General features: G+C 41.1%; 2 protein-coding genes across 2 annotated transcripts in view; both read left to right on the top strand.

Annotated features, from left to right (window-relative positions):
- Positions 1–16,893, top strand: part of dnajc12 (DnaJ (Hsp40) homolog, subfamily C, member 12) — a 281,213-nt gene that overhangs the window by 219,081 nt on the left and 45,239 nt on the right. The gene's annotated exons all lie outside the window — the stretch shown is intronic.
- Positions 9,745–16,572, top strand: LOC310865720 (cytochrome P450 2J2-like; the record flags this gene model as incomplete). The annotated part of the gene is made up of 9 exons (XM_083774930.1): positions 9,745–9,894; positions 10,233–10,398; positions 10,545–10,697; positions 10,859–11,019; positions 12,999–13,175; positions 14,216–14,345; positions 15,295–15,482; positions 16,053–16,194; positions 16,397–16,572. The coding sequence occupies 9 exons, from the start codon at positions 9,745–9,747 to the stop codon at positions 16,570–16,572; spliced, it is 1,443 nt and encodes a 480-aa protein (XP_083631056.1).

Here is a 16,893-nt window from a genome sequence, read left to right as displayed (position 1 = left end):
AAGAGCTTGTGACTAAATAACAACTACATTGGATCTATTGGAAAACAGTTATTTTTCCATTTCCTGAAAAGTAACGGTTTTGAACATAAAAGGTTTTCTACCCAACAGCGATGATTTTATGCTTACCCTTAACACTATGAGCAAAGCGGTTGGCTTTGCCAAACTATCATGTGCAAACAATTCACATAGGTCATAGGAGGAAGATTAAGCTACCCTAAGATTCCCACTTGGCTGAGAGGCATGCATGTCTGTATTTTTGCGAAGAACAATAGGAGTGAGCTGCAAGCTGTTTTGGTTCGCGCTGCCATGGTTAGGAGGGTGTAGTGGTCGCAAACCACAAAAACACTGAGATGTCATCGCGTTTCAGCAGAAAACTAAATCCTCGGGTTTGCAAGTGGGGTGCTGAAGCGATACCTCAACTTGTTCCACGTCTGAACAATTAAGGAGACGGGGAGTAAAGAGCAAAACGCTTTGACAGCTGTGTGTGTGAGTCCACATTTTGACGAATGACATTTCTGCATGGACGGATGGATTCTAATGCCGCCCCTGGGGTGTGGGCGATTCTATGTGACGTACTGCACAGGTGCACAGGCCCAGAGGTGGGAAAACTTCAGGTGATTCTGCAAATAAAGAGACCTCTTAAAAATCCCACACCTGCAGGGGCCGAGAGCCAATAGCATTTCAGAACTAACCCTATAGCCTTGGGTCATTTTCCTATTAGCCAAACACTCCAAGCTGCAAAGATTCATGGTCCAAGTCTAAATATGAACGTGAAATACGAGGCCTTTTAATGAACCCCAAGGCCAGATTTCATGTCAGACTGACATGCTGATCAGATATGAGGGAAGTTTAGTCAAAGACAGCCAACGCCATTAGGTGAAACCTCTAAAAAAACAACAGCAAAACACGCCCTGTGAGCTTGTAAATCAGCCAGTTTCGAAATAATTCATAAACATGTTGTAGGTAAGTGGTTAAGCGTTTTAACAAATGTGACCATTTAACGTGCGTGCGTGCGCGAGTGCGTGCATGTCTGTGCGTGCATGTCTGTGCACACACATAGGCCTATAGCATAATCCAAAAATAAACAAGTTTGAATGTTTTCATGAGGACCATTTGAGTCCTCAAATAGAAAGACTTTTGCCCGCTTGACCTAGTCTGTGCCTGTGTACGTGAGGAAAATCAAAATAGCTGCCTTTCTAGACAAGAGGGGAGATTTAGATTTTTGTTTTCTTGTCTCAAAACAGGCCTTTATGTCCTTGCCACAATCTTGATAAACATACATAAACAGTGCGACACGGGACAAAGGACAAAAAAACCATCACACAAATGTGTGGCAATTCACTATGACAGCAGAACACAACTTCCCTCAACAATGGGTCTATCCTCTAGCTGGCATCTAGCCTGTATCAGACAAAGCCTTGGTTTACATGTATCCACATGGGTTACAGGCCTCACATTTGTATTTCATACATCTGTTCACCATCTACAAGGTCGCATTGCATCGTGAGATTGGCTATTTTTGCCAAGTGACAGTGTCATGCAACAAAGTCTAAACGTATAAGTGGTTAAAAGCTTTCATAATCTGCCTTGAGTTTGTTGAGGCAGACTCCTTAATTCCTAAACGTGTGATAAATTGACCTCAAGTCTCAAATTGAAAATACATAATACTGGTATTGAAGCACTGAATAAAGGACACTGGTGAAATAAGATGCTCCAAGAAAAAAAATAGCCAGGAAAAGCATGGTTTGATGTCTGATTCTGACCCCATGCCTTTGCTTTATGATTATGAACCCTCAGGAGGAGGAGAAGACTGTTGTCCGTAATAGACAATGCCTTGTGTAGGCCTATACAACTACATTAGAGTTACAGCAATGGACAATGCCTTGTGTAGGCCTATACAACTATTAGAGTTACAGCAATGGAGCCCAGTGTTCCTCTGCTTGGTTCTTTATGAGTGGAGGTAGCTGCGAGCAAACCAGAAGAGCTCTATGATACTGTGTATGTAGTCAGCAAAAAAATATTCCGCCATTAAAATCTGATTAGCATTAGAGTAATAAACTGTCCTCTTTACGATCAGCTGTGGAATTCAGGTTCTATAGTGGCCAGTTTTTCAGAACCTACAAAGCAATGTAGGTCTGCGTGTCTCTCTGGACAGTCAGAGGTTGGTCCTCAGTCCAAGCCCTCCATAGCTCAGAGACGTCTGGCCCATAAATGATACAGGCCATGTGAGACTGCCTGTGATAAGTCTTCCTGGTATGGGCTTTGACATTTTTATATCCATGGCTGAAAAGCAGCCTATATCCAATGTAAATGTTGTCTTTCAGACTTACAGTATAGTATGTCTGCCTAAATTAATTTTTCATTCAGCGCAAATATATACACCACTAAGTTATCTTACAGTAATTTATTTAAGCAACACTTAAGTGTGGAATGGGGATAAACATATAAATAATAATAGACATTAATGGCGATCGTGCATGCCACACTGTGCCCTGTATGCAATAATCTTGACGTTAGGTATTTTCCAAAATGATTTCTCAAGCTTTTGACTCAAGAGGAGTCTTCATGGCGACTTGCATGTATCCCAAGATGTCACATTCATAGACCAGGCGATTTTTAAACTGCTTAATAAGTTAAACTGATTTATTTACAAGTCGTTGGAGAACGACATGGAAGCGAGCCCCCATAACTTGCTAAATAAACATAAATCCGTTGAGTTTAAATAAAATGTGATGAGGAGATAATTTAACGAGTACACAAGCATGAAAGGTCTCTCTCATCTACAGGGGCACCGGGCACGGCACACTAAGTGAGCGGATTAACTGAGAGTCTGGAGAGGCAGCTATGCACACAGTGAATGTCATGATAAAGACAGATATGGCTGATCAGGTCCAGCAATAGGGAGAAGTCTCCACATGTCCTCAAAAGAAAACAGTCTGCTATGCCCTATTCAAAATCATCCAATCGCCTTGTGTTCCCAAAGAATTGCCTAATTGCAGCCCTGGCGGCTGGCGTAGCCGTCTGGGCACCTTGGCTGGTAATCCAGTCTGGCAGTGTGCTGTGGGTTCGACTCCCGATCCCGACGGCCTTTACTGCATGTCACCCGCCCATCTCTCTCCCCATTTACTGTCAGCCTACTGTTACCCTATCCCTCTATAAAAAATAAAGGCGAAAGTCATAACAAATATCTAAAAAAAAAAAAAAAAAAAAGCCTAATTGTGACCGCGAATCGCATTTACTATGAAATCACGCATTTCCCGTCAGTCAGTCAGTCAGTTAGTCACTCACCCCCAGGCATGACAATATATGGTCATGCCTCATGAGTTGACATCACGTGACATCATCAGGGATGGAGATCCCTGATGTCATCAATATTAAGCCTATATATGGAGATCCCTGATGTCATCAATATTGGCCAGCAACTCTACATCTGACCTCAAACTTAGATCTCCATATATGGAGCTGACCTGCTCTGACATTCCATATATTGATCCTTCCCCATTAATCCTTCCTCTTCGATGTCTTCCTTTTGACTGATACCTGTCCATTACAACTTTAGACGGGCCTGCCCCAAAGTTATTAGTGCAGCCGCAACCGGCAGCCGGCGAAAACTAGAGTTCTCAACAGGCCCGAAAATGAAGGCCCGGCCCTACCTGGGCACTCATCAAACCCTGTACACTCAAGACACAGCCCCCGACAATCCATATGTTGATCTGACCTCATCAAACCCTGTACACTCAAGACACACTCCATATGGCCAGTACAGAATTAATTCCATATGTTGATCCGATCCCCCATGTGAAAGCACCTGTGCTCGCCCAGCAGTCTGCTGTCACCCAGGTGGATGTGTGCGCATGACCTCGCCCTTTAGCGCCCTCAGGCGTCTATAGAACTTTGAAAACTGTGATTACAGAACATGTATGAACTTAATTCACTGACATGTTTATGTCATTCTTGTGATTTTTCCAATCAGTATCTGTGAACATACAGTATGAATACCTTTTTTTCAAAGCTAGAAATCAAACAAACCTATAATCTACGATATCAGTATAGGACATTATACACCTTTTTCTTATCTCCAAAGTTGACAATGGTCCATGAGAACCTTGCAGAATAAAAATAAACAAATGCTTTAAGCCTATAGGCTAACCTCCTATTTAAAAGGCTTGTAGAAATGGGATTCTCAAAGCAACAGCTCTCATCCATAAGCCACATCATTGGAGAGTGGCATAGAAATATCACAGGGCATTACATATAAGTCTAGGGTATCACTGTGGAACAGAGTCCAAATCCATGGGAATCAATCTGCCGTTTTATCATCCCTATCTACGGGGTGATAAAAGACAGATGTGTTTTGTTGTCGGTACAGTTTACTTGGATATAAAATTCCACTTCCTATACATTCCCTTTAATAAATCCCATGTATAGTGATACAAGCACCAGGTGAGAGGCCAGGTGTCAAGCCTATAGAAAGGATGGTTTCTGTTGTTCTTTTCCACGGGTGCATCTTACTCATTCATTCAGCCGCTTGTTCATTCATTAAGAGCCATTTTCAGTACCTGAATTGCAATGCATTGTCTAGGTCAGTGCTTCCCAAAGTGAGGTCCGGGGACCCCCAGGGGTCCCTGAGGGAGTTCCATGGGGTCCCCAGCTAAATGACACACGTTTGTACACTCCATTTGTACACTCTCAGAGTTAAATTAATATTGATTATACAACATAAATTGGGGGTCCCAGAGATAGAAATGGCATTTAATGGGGGTCCGTAGACTAATGCATGTCAAACTGGGGGTCCTTGAAATTAAACGGGTTGAGAATCACTGCTAAAGCCGTAAACATCTTCTCTTATGGGGGTCCATGGCACATTTCTTCAAATGGGGGTCCGCGAGCTAATTAGTGTCAATTTGGGGGTCCTTGACATGAGAAAGTTTGGGAACCACTGCTCTAGGTTACGTATCTTTCCCATAAGTGTCAACAGCATTGTGCAGTGGTCAGAGGTGGCAAGGAGGGGGGGTTGTTGTCGGGGATGAGGCCACTTTGATCTCAGAAATACCGCCGTTGCCTTTGTTGATGACAGAATACCTGGAAGAGGGATTTTCAATCAGAGGACCTGCATGGGAATCCCCTAACAGGCAATGATAACACAGGCTACACGTGTACACGCACGCACGCACACACACACACACACACACACACACACCATGGGAATTATCCTTCATTTTAGGCAGCAGAAAGTCTCATATCAGATCCCTGTGCTTTGAAACCTTGACCTACCTGTACATGTTAACTTGCAGTTAACATAAGATTCTACCTCCTCTCATCCAGACATATGCATGCACACATTCTCTCTTGTTCTCATACACACATTCATCATTACACACATACTTGCGTGCGCACACACAGAGTCCCACATATGACAACAGCCTCTGTTTACCTCTCAGACTTCCATCCCACACATCCTGTTTGCAGCAGCATCTTGTTCCTGAGATATCTACAGTTGGCCTACCTGAACAGGTTGCAACTCTTTATCACACTCTCCCGAGTTCTTTCCATTGCTGCCATAATGCCATTGTTATGGAGGTTTAAGAGTTCAGTGTCTCAAGATACATCAGTCTAAAGCAGCACACTTTGTTCATGTACTTTTGTTTTGTTATCGACCTTTTTGGCAGCATGCCTTTCTTGATCCTTATATAGTTTTTGAGGAGGGATGAGGACTAAGGAGTGGGTGGAAAGAGAGGGATGTAGATGGAAAAATCAACTGATAAATGAGAATAGAGTATAGAAAAGGAAAACACTTTCGTTGTTGTCTTTGACACGCAAAATACTTCAAGGGAAACATTACACTCCCATGTGAAAAGGTAAAGGATGAGTAAATCTTTATGTTTGTGTAGGGTTGCTGGAGTAAGAGGGCCTTGCTTATTCCAGCACAAAGCCTAAATTGATTGAGATGAAGGGGGCACCTTGAGTACCAACGCCCCAGCTGATGTCACCCAGAGGAAGTGCTTTGAAGCGGATGAGGGCAGAGGGATATCCTGGCATCACAATACACTGTTGTACGCCAGCAGGCTCTGCAGGAGATGATGCTATCCCTATGAGGAGTTCATGGACTCCACAATGCAGGGCCGTATGGGATGAAATGATATATTTGCCATAACGGGAGCATGTTGATGATGGGACTATCTATGCACATCCCTATCCCTGGCTTGAAATGAGGGTAGCTACACATTTTACACAAATGATGCAACTCTTAAAAATGTTACAAGAATTGTTGAATTGCATGATTAAATGTCTAAAACTGTGTTAAAGGGATATTTAACCTTCCAAAAAAACAAATTGGGCCAATTCGATTTGGCCCAATTTGTTATATGTTGATTTTGGAATAATTTGTATTGTGCAAAAGAAGCATTTTAAATTGCATGAACTGAATTAACTACTCAGCCAAGAGATTTAAAAACTATTCAAATGCAGTAGTCCAAAAAAATAGTATTCAATACTATTACGAGACTGCCCTCTAGTGGTTGTAAAGTGCCAATATACCTTGCAATGCAACATTATCTATTTATTTTATAAAGCTTACTAAAGGTTTGATTGATTGATTTAAGTATATTTATTCAGTGATGTAAATAGGTTTTCAATGTAATGAGTCCCGGGATGCAGGGGTGGTCTTTTAGAGGAGTCACAGGGACATTAATGAGACCCACTTCAACGATGTTAAGAGTCATATTTAACTCCAGCATTTAACTCCCATTTCATTTCATATGGTTATATTCATTTTATTTTTTTATGTACATGCCGAGTACAGCAGTGCATCCCGTGGATGCAGAGGTTGTTGTTTTATTGTGTCCCTTAACTATAAACTGCGTTTATTTTAATATGTGACTCTTTAACAGTTTGCAGAATTACAGTACTTTTCAAGTACAAATCAATACAAAAAACTGTTAACTGTGGACGACAAAGCATTACACTTGTTTACAATAGGGTCCACAATATAGGGTCTAAGGACATTTAGAGACGTACAAATAATCAAAAACAGGAAATGAAAAAGGAGGTAACCCCCCCCCCCCCCCCAAAAAAAAAAAACAGTGGGGTGGTGGGGGTATTCAGATTTTACGGGGGCCGGTTTCGGATTGTAGCCGTCCGTAGGTGCCCTTTGAGAGCGGTTTTGAAGGAGTCAAGGCATTCACGTCTTCATTCATGTCTTAATGTCTGTACAATCTATTTCGTGTGTGTGTCAAGGGAATTGTAGTCCAAAATGTAGTGTACTGTGGCCTGTGAATTGTAGTCCTAATAGACCTATAGTAAACGTTTCAGCTCGAGACCCAAGGCCAATCCCAAATTAAATGATAAACTGCCTCCCGTGACCTTAGGCTACATGTGAATTCATTAGCCTACTTCAACCCTGTTTCAAATAGTGACCAAAGCTGATCTAAAAGCTATACACGATATTGTTTGATTTCTGAAAATCAGTTGAAAATCTAAAAATTGTTATTACAGATTTACTTTTGACATTTCTGAAAATATTTTGAAAATATTAATAAAAAAAGAACATGGGATAAAGAAAAACTGTTTTTTTCAGCCAATCCTAAATTCTACCAAAGGATATGCAGTTTAACCATTATATAATGAAATCACAGTACAATTAAACCTTTTTGACATGGTTGTCTTGGCATAATTGCCCCAATAGGCGCATCCTGGGAACAAGTTGTCTGTTCAACTTCAAATAGTCCAACTACACACAAACAATTAATTTCAGAGAATATAACTTTATTTTCTTTCATAATCTTTGATCAAATATAAAGTTCACCTTATCACCTTATCTTTGGACAGACAGTACGGATATGGTGTAATACTCACACAGGAGTACTGTGCTCTATTTTGGTATTTCCTTTGAACTCACACTTCCAGATGACTTGAGATATCAGCATCAAAGCGACCCCCTCCACTCTCTCCCCACCTATAACAGTATAGCACTGAAAGTGAATATAGCCTACCTCATGCTGCATCAGTCTACAATGAGGGCTTACTCATTCCCTTATTTATTGAACACAGGAACAAGTGTTTGATTTGATTGGAGAAGTTGAACAACAGCAACACAGGATAAAGCTATAGGGGAGAGGGTATTATGATTAAATATTTGCTCTGTGAGTCACTGTCAGACTCTGACGTCAGTGGGTCACAAACTGTGTAGCTCGAGACCCAAAAGAGAAATTTCTCCCCATAGCCGATCTACAAGCTCGTAGAAGTTTGTAGATCTGTTATTTTCACAACTTCTACTTAAGAAATGTTCCACCTCTAATTAATGGATTTTTTTAAATGAAACATTTTGATCTTTTGAAATAATTAGCTTGATTAAAAATTGTATTAACAGCATCTTGTAGGGCGGCTGTGGCTCAGGAGGTAGAGCAGGTCGTCCAATGATCCCTGGGTCGACGGTTAAAATCCCGGCTCCTCCTGTCTACATGTCGAAGTGTCCTTGGGCAAGACACTGAACCCCACATTGCCTCCAATGAGTCGGTTGGTGTGAGCTTTCCACCATTGGTGCGTGAATGTGAGAAGTGAGGACGCTGGCGTCGACTGTTCGCCGCTTCACCTCCCAATGTATGAATGAATGAACCATTGTAAAGCGCTAAAAAATGCAATTCATTATTATTATTATTACAACAGCCTCAGCATCTTCCTCAGACCGGTGGCCATCGACTGCGACTTTTGAGGTGGTTGACATCAACGAGAAGAAGAAGATGGTGGCCCGGTGCTGCTTGGTGGGTTATGATTACTCGGTACGATGTATTCGTCCATTTCTTGCGTCTCACTCAAGACACTGCCGCCGCTGCCACCCTTAGATCTCCATATATGGAGCTGAGACATGGCCAAAGCATTTTCAGGGGGGCCCAGCCAAAAACATTGAGAACCCCTGCTATAGGCAAATGCACGGTACGACTGTACGAAAAGACCATTAAAAAGGAGCCGGACAAATATGGACACTATAAAAAGGGGGAAAAGCCCAGTATTAACCCCCACTCACTGGAGGCGATAAGTGAGAAAAGTTTGCTTTTCCCAGCCCTGGGGCTGTCTGAGTTGTACTGTTTACCTGGCTGTGGGTTCTAGGACCGGACCCTCGTCACAGACCCTGCGGTGTGTGACGGGACTTCATGACAGAGTGACGGGATTTGTGGGTTATGTGACAAAAGCACAAGATGTATAGTTAAGTAAATGGAGACTTTTACTAGCAACTCCCATGATCTACATCATCCTGAACTTCCCACTGAGCAATAATGAGCTATTAGACGTCTGTGTAAAATGTTTTTTTTTTTTTGGTAATTTAGACAATTATTCTTTACATCTAATAGCCTGACAAATGTGGGTAATTATATCCTCACAGTCGTTGTATTGTTCCAATGTTCTAATAATCGGGGTAAGATTGGGTGAAAAATAAGTGGATCAATCATTCAAATTTCAAATGCATGTCACAGGCTGTGTGATGTAATAACGTGACCAATCTTATAGTTATTTCTTTTTTCACTGGGTGTATACGTCCCTCATCAGAGGGGCGTATACACACCCCTTCCTCTCTCCTCTTCCTACATATGCATATACAAGGTGTAAGTCAGCAGCACAGGGGCCATATACCAGCCCATCACACTGCAACTCATCAGTGTCCTTCTTGCACACGCTCGCTTATTCCCTTGCATTTCCTTCACCATGTGGTGGCTCTATAATTTGTTTCTGGCACTGGATCTCAGGACAATGCTGCTATCGAGTTTAGTCATTCTCCTGCTAGCTAATTTCCTCAAGAACAGGAATCCACACAACTTCCCCCCGGGACCCCTGGCTCTACCTCTCGTAGGAAACTTGCTCAGCATTGACATCAAACATTTTCACCTTTACTTCACCAAGGTAAGCAATCGCATGCCCGTGTGGATATTTATATAGGGTAAGCATGTGAAAAAACTGCATGCAATGCCACCCTATGTTTCTGAAATAATAACAGCAATAATCCTCAGCTATTTGAAAACACAGAGGATACCCGTTAGAAAAAACACTAAACTAGACCAAACACTAAACTAATTAGTGTACTAACACTATTTCATAAACTGTACTGTACTATATTATATATATATATATATATAATTTTTTTTTTTTTTTTTCATTGACATTGAATGTGTAATGTGTATTCTATTAGAGTCACATGTTGGACAACAACAGCCACTTATTTTCTTGTCTTGCCTCCGTAGCTAAGCGACCTTTACGGGAATGTGTTCTGTCTGCGTATGGGAAGAGAGACAACAGTGTTTGTAACTGGGTACAAGATGGTGAAGGAAGCCCTGGTGACCCAGGCAGAAAACTTTGTGGATCGGCCATACAGCCCAGTACATAACAGACTGTATTCTGGGGACACAGGTCAATCAATGAAACCGATTTGCTTCTTTACGATGCCTCCTATTCCACTATAAGACACAGAATCACAAATGCAAATATATTGTAAACAGACAGACAATGCAAAGAGATGATGAACGATGTATTGTGTTTTTCCCTTTCTATTTCAGCTGGTCTGTTCTTCAGTAACGGACAAGCATGGAAGACACAGCGTCGCTTTACCCTTAATATCCTACGCAAACTTGGAGTAGGAAAGCGCTCTTTAGAGGAGAGCATCATTGAGGAGAGTTGCTATATACAAGAAGAAATGGAGAGGGAGAAAGGTTGGTAGGCCTATGATAAAAAAGACTAAAGAGTGCAAAGGAAAATGTGTGTATGAGTGAGTGGAAAACAAATATCTCCTGAATCGCTTGAAAATGTGCGCTATATAAGGTGTTGTCTTTGTTATTTAAAGAATGTTCACTCTTGATGTCTTTATGATCAGGTGAACCATTTGATCCATGCCCCCTCTACACCAATGCTGTGTCCAACATCACCTGCCAGCTGGTGTTTGGGAAGAGGTTTGACTACAGCGACAATGACTTCAAGACCATGCTGAAAAATACAGCCGAGACAGTCCATCTAACGGGCAGCATATGGGGTCATGTAGGTCTGAGACGACCTATCTGGAGGGCACCATATTGGCTCATGTAGGACACAGCAGGACCTCAGAGACACATGGCTGTATCCAGACAAAGAAAATGTGTCTGCTGAGCCAGAAGACTATTGTGAACCATTAAATAGCAATGCGAAGTTAGAACCTCACTATCGGCCATTCAACAAAGATTATATATTTTTAAGTCTGGGGATGATTTTAATAATAAGTATTAGTTTAAAGAGTTAAAGTGTATTTACAATTTAGCAGTCGCAGACTTAAACCAGAGCGACTTACAGTAAGCAAGGACAACAAGGTAATACATCGAATGCATAGAAAATCTATGATCATAAGGAAACCAAGAACCTATAGTCTAACAGTAGTAATACAAAATCAATAGTCTGTACATTTAAACTATACCGTCTATATAACATGCTATCTAAATTACATTTTAGCCTTTAAGCATAGAAGGTGGTCAGGGCTAGGGCAAGTTCTACGGAAAGTGCTACGGGCCAAGGTGGAGTCTGAAGAGGTGAGTCTTCATACAGGAGAAGATTGGGAGTGATTCAGTTCTAATTGCACTGGGGAGTTCGTTCCACAGTTGAGTCTGGGACATGTAGACCGTTGTCCCAAAGGTTCTGCCAGATTCCCTGTGTTAGCTGATCTGAATTAGCTTTGAAGACATAGGGGTGCCATACCTTTGGTTGCCTTGTAAGCCAACATCAGTGTTTTGTACTCTGTGCGGGGAGTAACTGGGAGCCAAAGGAGGGAGCAGGAAGGGGGACACATGAAAGTTTAGACTGGTTGAATACCAAGTGTGCTGTAGCAATGTAGCATTCTGGATCATTTGGAGAGGCTTATGTGCACATGCCGGGAGGCCAGTAATACCAATACTGAATACTAATTTCATGTGTGTATCCAAAACAATGTGGTAAATTTTATTATTATTATTATTATTATTATATGTACTGTATATGCCCAAGGCATATGCAGATGCTATCATCCTGAGCGACTTACGTGTGTGGCCAGAGTAATAAGAGTGAGCCCTAGTCCAGTAGTCCACTACAACAGAAGTGCTCAAGTTGCAACAAGGAAAGGGAATTCAATGTGCTTTACACATAACAGCAAGCCAAGGAAACACAATAATAAAATGACATATGGATGCATAAAAACAAAAGTCTAAATAATGTGTAAGAAAACAGGTAGATAATTATAAACCTAACATCTATCTAAATAACTTTGAAGTAAACACATACCTAAATATGCTGCCCTTGCAACACGTGCCCAACAGTTTTCTGAGATCCTCCAATAAAGAGACAAGGCTTGACTTTCTTGAATTTACACAAACAAAATAATTAGCACACATGTAAATATGCAGTGTGTGAGTAATATAGTATGCATAGTTATTTGTAGGCTATTTGCACTGAACTATAGGTACTAGTACACAATGTTGAAGTCAAACACAGAAAATGGCTACTGCTACTGCAGCAGTAAATTAACATGCAGACGACATGTTTTTACACAATTACCAAACACATAATAACCAGCTACAAAGGCATTCTGCAAACATCACATTGTACATGAAATATAATCTTTGAACCGATTAACTAGAACTTCAAAGTACTTACAGACAATAATGTCCAAGGCTTTGTGCACAGCTCACTGTTCCATGGGGAAATGCTGACTCTACTGAGTTTAGTTTCACTTTCTACTTCCACCACTAGAGAGCAGTAAAAACAGTAAGAACTGTTACAATACACTTCAACATTTAACTTAACTTAATTCAATTATTAAACATTTCCAAACTGCCATTCCAAAGGCACTACCACACTAAACATATATCTAAATAGTAACTAGTATCCGAGTAGGGAACAAATGCAGGTAGGCCTACAATGTAGTGCTATTTGGTGAAGAGGTCTGTTTTCTTTGTTCGTCTTTAGGAACAGAACCGACCTCACTAAATAATGATTTGGTTATTTACTTCAAACAGATGTACGATGCATTTCCTGGACTGATGAAGCACCTGCCAGGCCCTCACAATACCCTCTTCAGCGGCCATAAAGCCATGGTGGCCTTTATCGTTAAAGAGCTAGAAAGACACAAGTTGGACTTGGACCCCAGCAACCCACGGGACTACATGGACACCTTCCTCATGGAGATGGATAAAGTAGGCCTACGAGCAGTTTCTCAGATTTTGTCAAGTCATCTTTTCTCACCTACAGTCAATGGTGCAATAAATAGCCTACTCATATTTTTGGAAAAAGTATACTGGCCTCAGTGGCCTGGGCCGTGGCTCAGGGGTCCAGGCACCTTGGCTGGTAATGATCGAGTCTGGCAGGGTTCGGCTCCCGATCCCGACGGGAAAGCCACGAAAAGTATATCAATACTGCAATGTAGAAACACTGTAATACAAGTAAGAGTCTGGTAATAAAAATGTACTTGAGTAAAAGTACTACTAGTAAAAGTAAACTATTGGTATCAAAATGTAGGCCTACATTAAGTACCAAAAGTAAAAGTAGGCTACTCATTGTGCAGAAGGTCCCATTTAACAAGTTTTCAAATGTAGAAATCCTTTGGAAATAGCAAGTTGTGGATCTACAAGTTGTGAGCTTGCGTAGATGGCTATTTTCAAATTCCAAACGTATGTCTGGTTTTGTAATAATAATACAAATCTACAAAGTAACTATAGTAGGCCTAACTGAAGTTCAAATGTCTGAGATTAGAAAGTAGAAGTGAAATTATTGGAAGTACTCCAGTAAATTGTAATTTGTACAAGTAAACGCACAGTTACTTTCCACCACTGTCTACACATTTCCATCTCTTTAGTTATCTCCTCATCAATTAGTTAGAGAAAATTAGCTAAATGTGTGGCAAATCTGCAAAAAATGCTTACCACTAGCTTTCTTCACAAATGTGTTCATAAAGGTGGCTACTATAACATATAAATTCGTTCCAACCCAACTCCCGCTTGGGAAACTTTGTGACAGCTGCTGAAAGTTGGGGTACCATTAACAACCAATATAAGGCAAAATTCCCAACATTTCATTATGCTTTAAGTAGCATCTGACATGTTGGAACAAATTTACATGTGATTGTAGACACCTTTATGAACACATCTGTGAAGAAAGCTATGTGGTAAGTATTTTTTTTGCAGATTTGCCACACATTTAGCTAATCTTCCCTTATTAAATGTATCTCTCCCTTCAGAATGATGAGGTTTTTAATGAAGTCAACCTGATCATGTGCACTGTGGATCTGTTCTTCGCTGGTACGGAGTCCACCTCCACCACACTGCAGTGGGCAACAATATATCTTATTAACAACCCTCATATCCAAGGTGAGTGTTGCCGAGAACACCATACACAGATGCCTAAGAAGTAAGAGTGGATGGTTACAGGGTTCAAAGGGGGGGGGGGGGGCTTGTAGATCGGCTATTTAAATAACAAAATCACACCCGTGTGAAGTGAGGGGCGCTCTTAAGGCTCATACATAGTCTGGATTTTCGGTGGTGGGGAGACCACCGAACTACAACATGACGTCACGAGCCGCGGTGAAGAGTAAACCACCGCCACCGCTCCAGCCCTTCTCTCTGTTTTTACTCACCACGGCTCAACGTTATTTCAGCTCCGGTGGTCACCTCACCACCGAAAATCCAGACTATGAATAGGCCTTTAGCGTACATCATCATGACGTACAATTGTCCATTTGTCTTTGTGAAGCTGAATAAGGAGGGGCTAGCAACCCTCAAAAGATAGGGGGAAAAGGGCACAAATAGGGATGCCAGGCTTATTAAATTGTGAGAAACAAATAGCAAATGTATCCGACCCAACCAAAAGGAAAGGCCTGTAGGTAATCTAGTTTGACCAGAAGCAGGGATTGGGCTACATCCACACAAGCCCATAATGTGTTGTTAACCCATTCTGACCTGAGTTCAGATTCTAAAAATGTCTTCTACATCCTGATATTTTCTGAAAAAGCTATGTTCTTCGATTTAAAAGAAATAGCAGACCTACAAGCTCGTAGCGCGCCACCGAGTGGCACGCTACGAGCTTGTAGATCTGCTATTTTTAAATAGCTAAAGCATAATGTAATGCTAACACCAAAAGGGGTTCCCGCCTAAAATGGGTTTTAATGTATATTCAATCTTGAGGTTTACTTGTACCGTACAAGTAAAGCTTAACATAAATTGTAATAAATATATATTTAATCCCCATTAGGATCTGTACAGGTATGTCTTTGCTAATATTGTTTATTTTCTAAAACCTTCTATTTCATCACCCACGCAGAGAAGGTCCAGGCAGAGATAGACAGAGTGATTGGACAGTCCCGCCAACCTAACTGGGCCGACAAAGTCAACATGCCCTACACTGAGGCCGTCTTGCATGAGATACAGAGATTGGGAAATGTTGTACCTCTCAATGGATTCAGGTTGGCCGCCAAGGACACAACACTGGGTGGTTATTTCATACCAAAGGTATGCAAGTGTAAATAGTATAGGAAGATGGAAGAATAGACATACAATACATGATATATACATGACATGTTTGATTAATTGAGGAGTTAATCCACATACTGAGTTAAACACAATACTGCCTCTATCCTTCTGGCAATGTGACTTGCTTTAGTTCAGTCAGATAACTCACGAGTAGATTTAACCAATATTTATTATAGAATGAGAATACAAGTGTGCATATAATATTTTATCTTGGCGTTCGGCTCTGCTACATTTTTCTCCCTGCTCGGCACAATAAAACGCCATCATTCGAAATGAGTATATGTATGCGCCCTTGAGCACAGCATGAAACCCCTCAAGTATATCTGACTGAACTAACTCTGCAAGCTACGTATCAATCATAATAAAAATAAAACGTTGGTAATTACGTTGGTAATTTGTATTATAGAAAAATACATCTTGGTTGTGTTAAAATCACATAATCAACATACGGTCACATATAACTGCACTTATGTTGCTGTAAATATAAGCCAGAAATAATTCAAACATTAGAGCCAGTAAAATAACGGACTTATTATTTTCCGGTTATAGGGAACCAGCTTGATGCCCTACCTGACTTCTGTGCTACTTGACAAGAATGAATGGGAGACACCAAACGTCTTCAACCCGGAACACTTCCTAGATGCTGATGGCAAGTTTGTGAAAAGGGATGCATTCTTGCCCTTCTCTGCAGGTAAGAGGGACATCAAATTGAAAGTCAACCCCCTGATCAAGATCCGGATTGTTGGGCCAAACTCTTAGGGATCCTGTCACTGATGGGCAAATTAGGCAAATTATGCAGATTATAACATGCATTGAAAATGGACATTGAGAGAAATGATTCGACTTCCTTTATGTCTTAATTCTCCCATGGGTGTGTTTCTGTTCTCTCACAGGTAAGCGTGCATGTATTGGAGAGGGACTGTCAAGAATGGAGTTCTTCCTGTTTTTTGTCGCTTTACTACAGAAGTTCAGCTTCTCCACTCTGGACGGAGTTAAGCTCAGTACAGAGGGAATCTTCGGAGTCACACGCATTCCATACCCCTTCAAGATTTATGCCACGCCTCGTTGAAGCTTATCCCGCACAAACTGTACTGTACTAATGCCAGCTGAATCATGTAAAGCAGTGATTCTCGTACAGTCGTACCTCATTTCAAGGACCCCCAGGTTGATACTCATTAGGGCCACTGATCCCCATTTGATCTTTTTTTCTGACTTTCTGTTTTTAAAGTCTCATTGTCGAGTTTATTCCGTGAGTGGCCTCATTATATTATTAAGTTTATATTTTGTAACTTAATGTGTGTGTCGTTTATGTATAGATGATGGTGCTATTAAGAAGTTCACTCTGTCTATACAGTAAATACTCTGTGTTATATAAGAACAGAAATCCTCT

Source organism: Protomyctophum parallelum (assembly GCF_964188405.1).
Source record: "Protomyctophum parallelum genome assembly, chromosome: 10".
Lineage (NCBI taxonomy): Eukaryota > Metazoa > Chordata > Actinopteri > Myctophiformes > Myctophidae > Protomyctophum > Protomyctophum parallelum.
The sequence above is the reverse complement of the archived record's forward strand: the minus strand, read 5'-3'. Positions and strand labels throughout refer to the sequence as shown.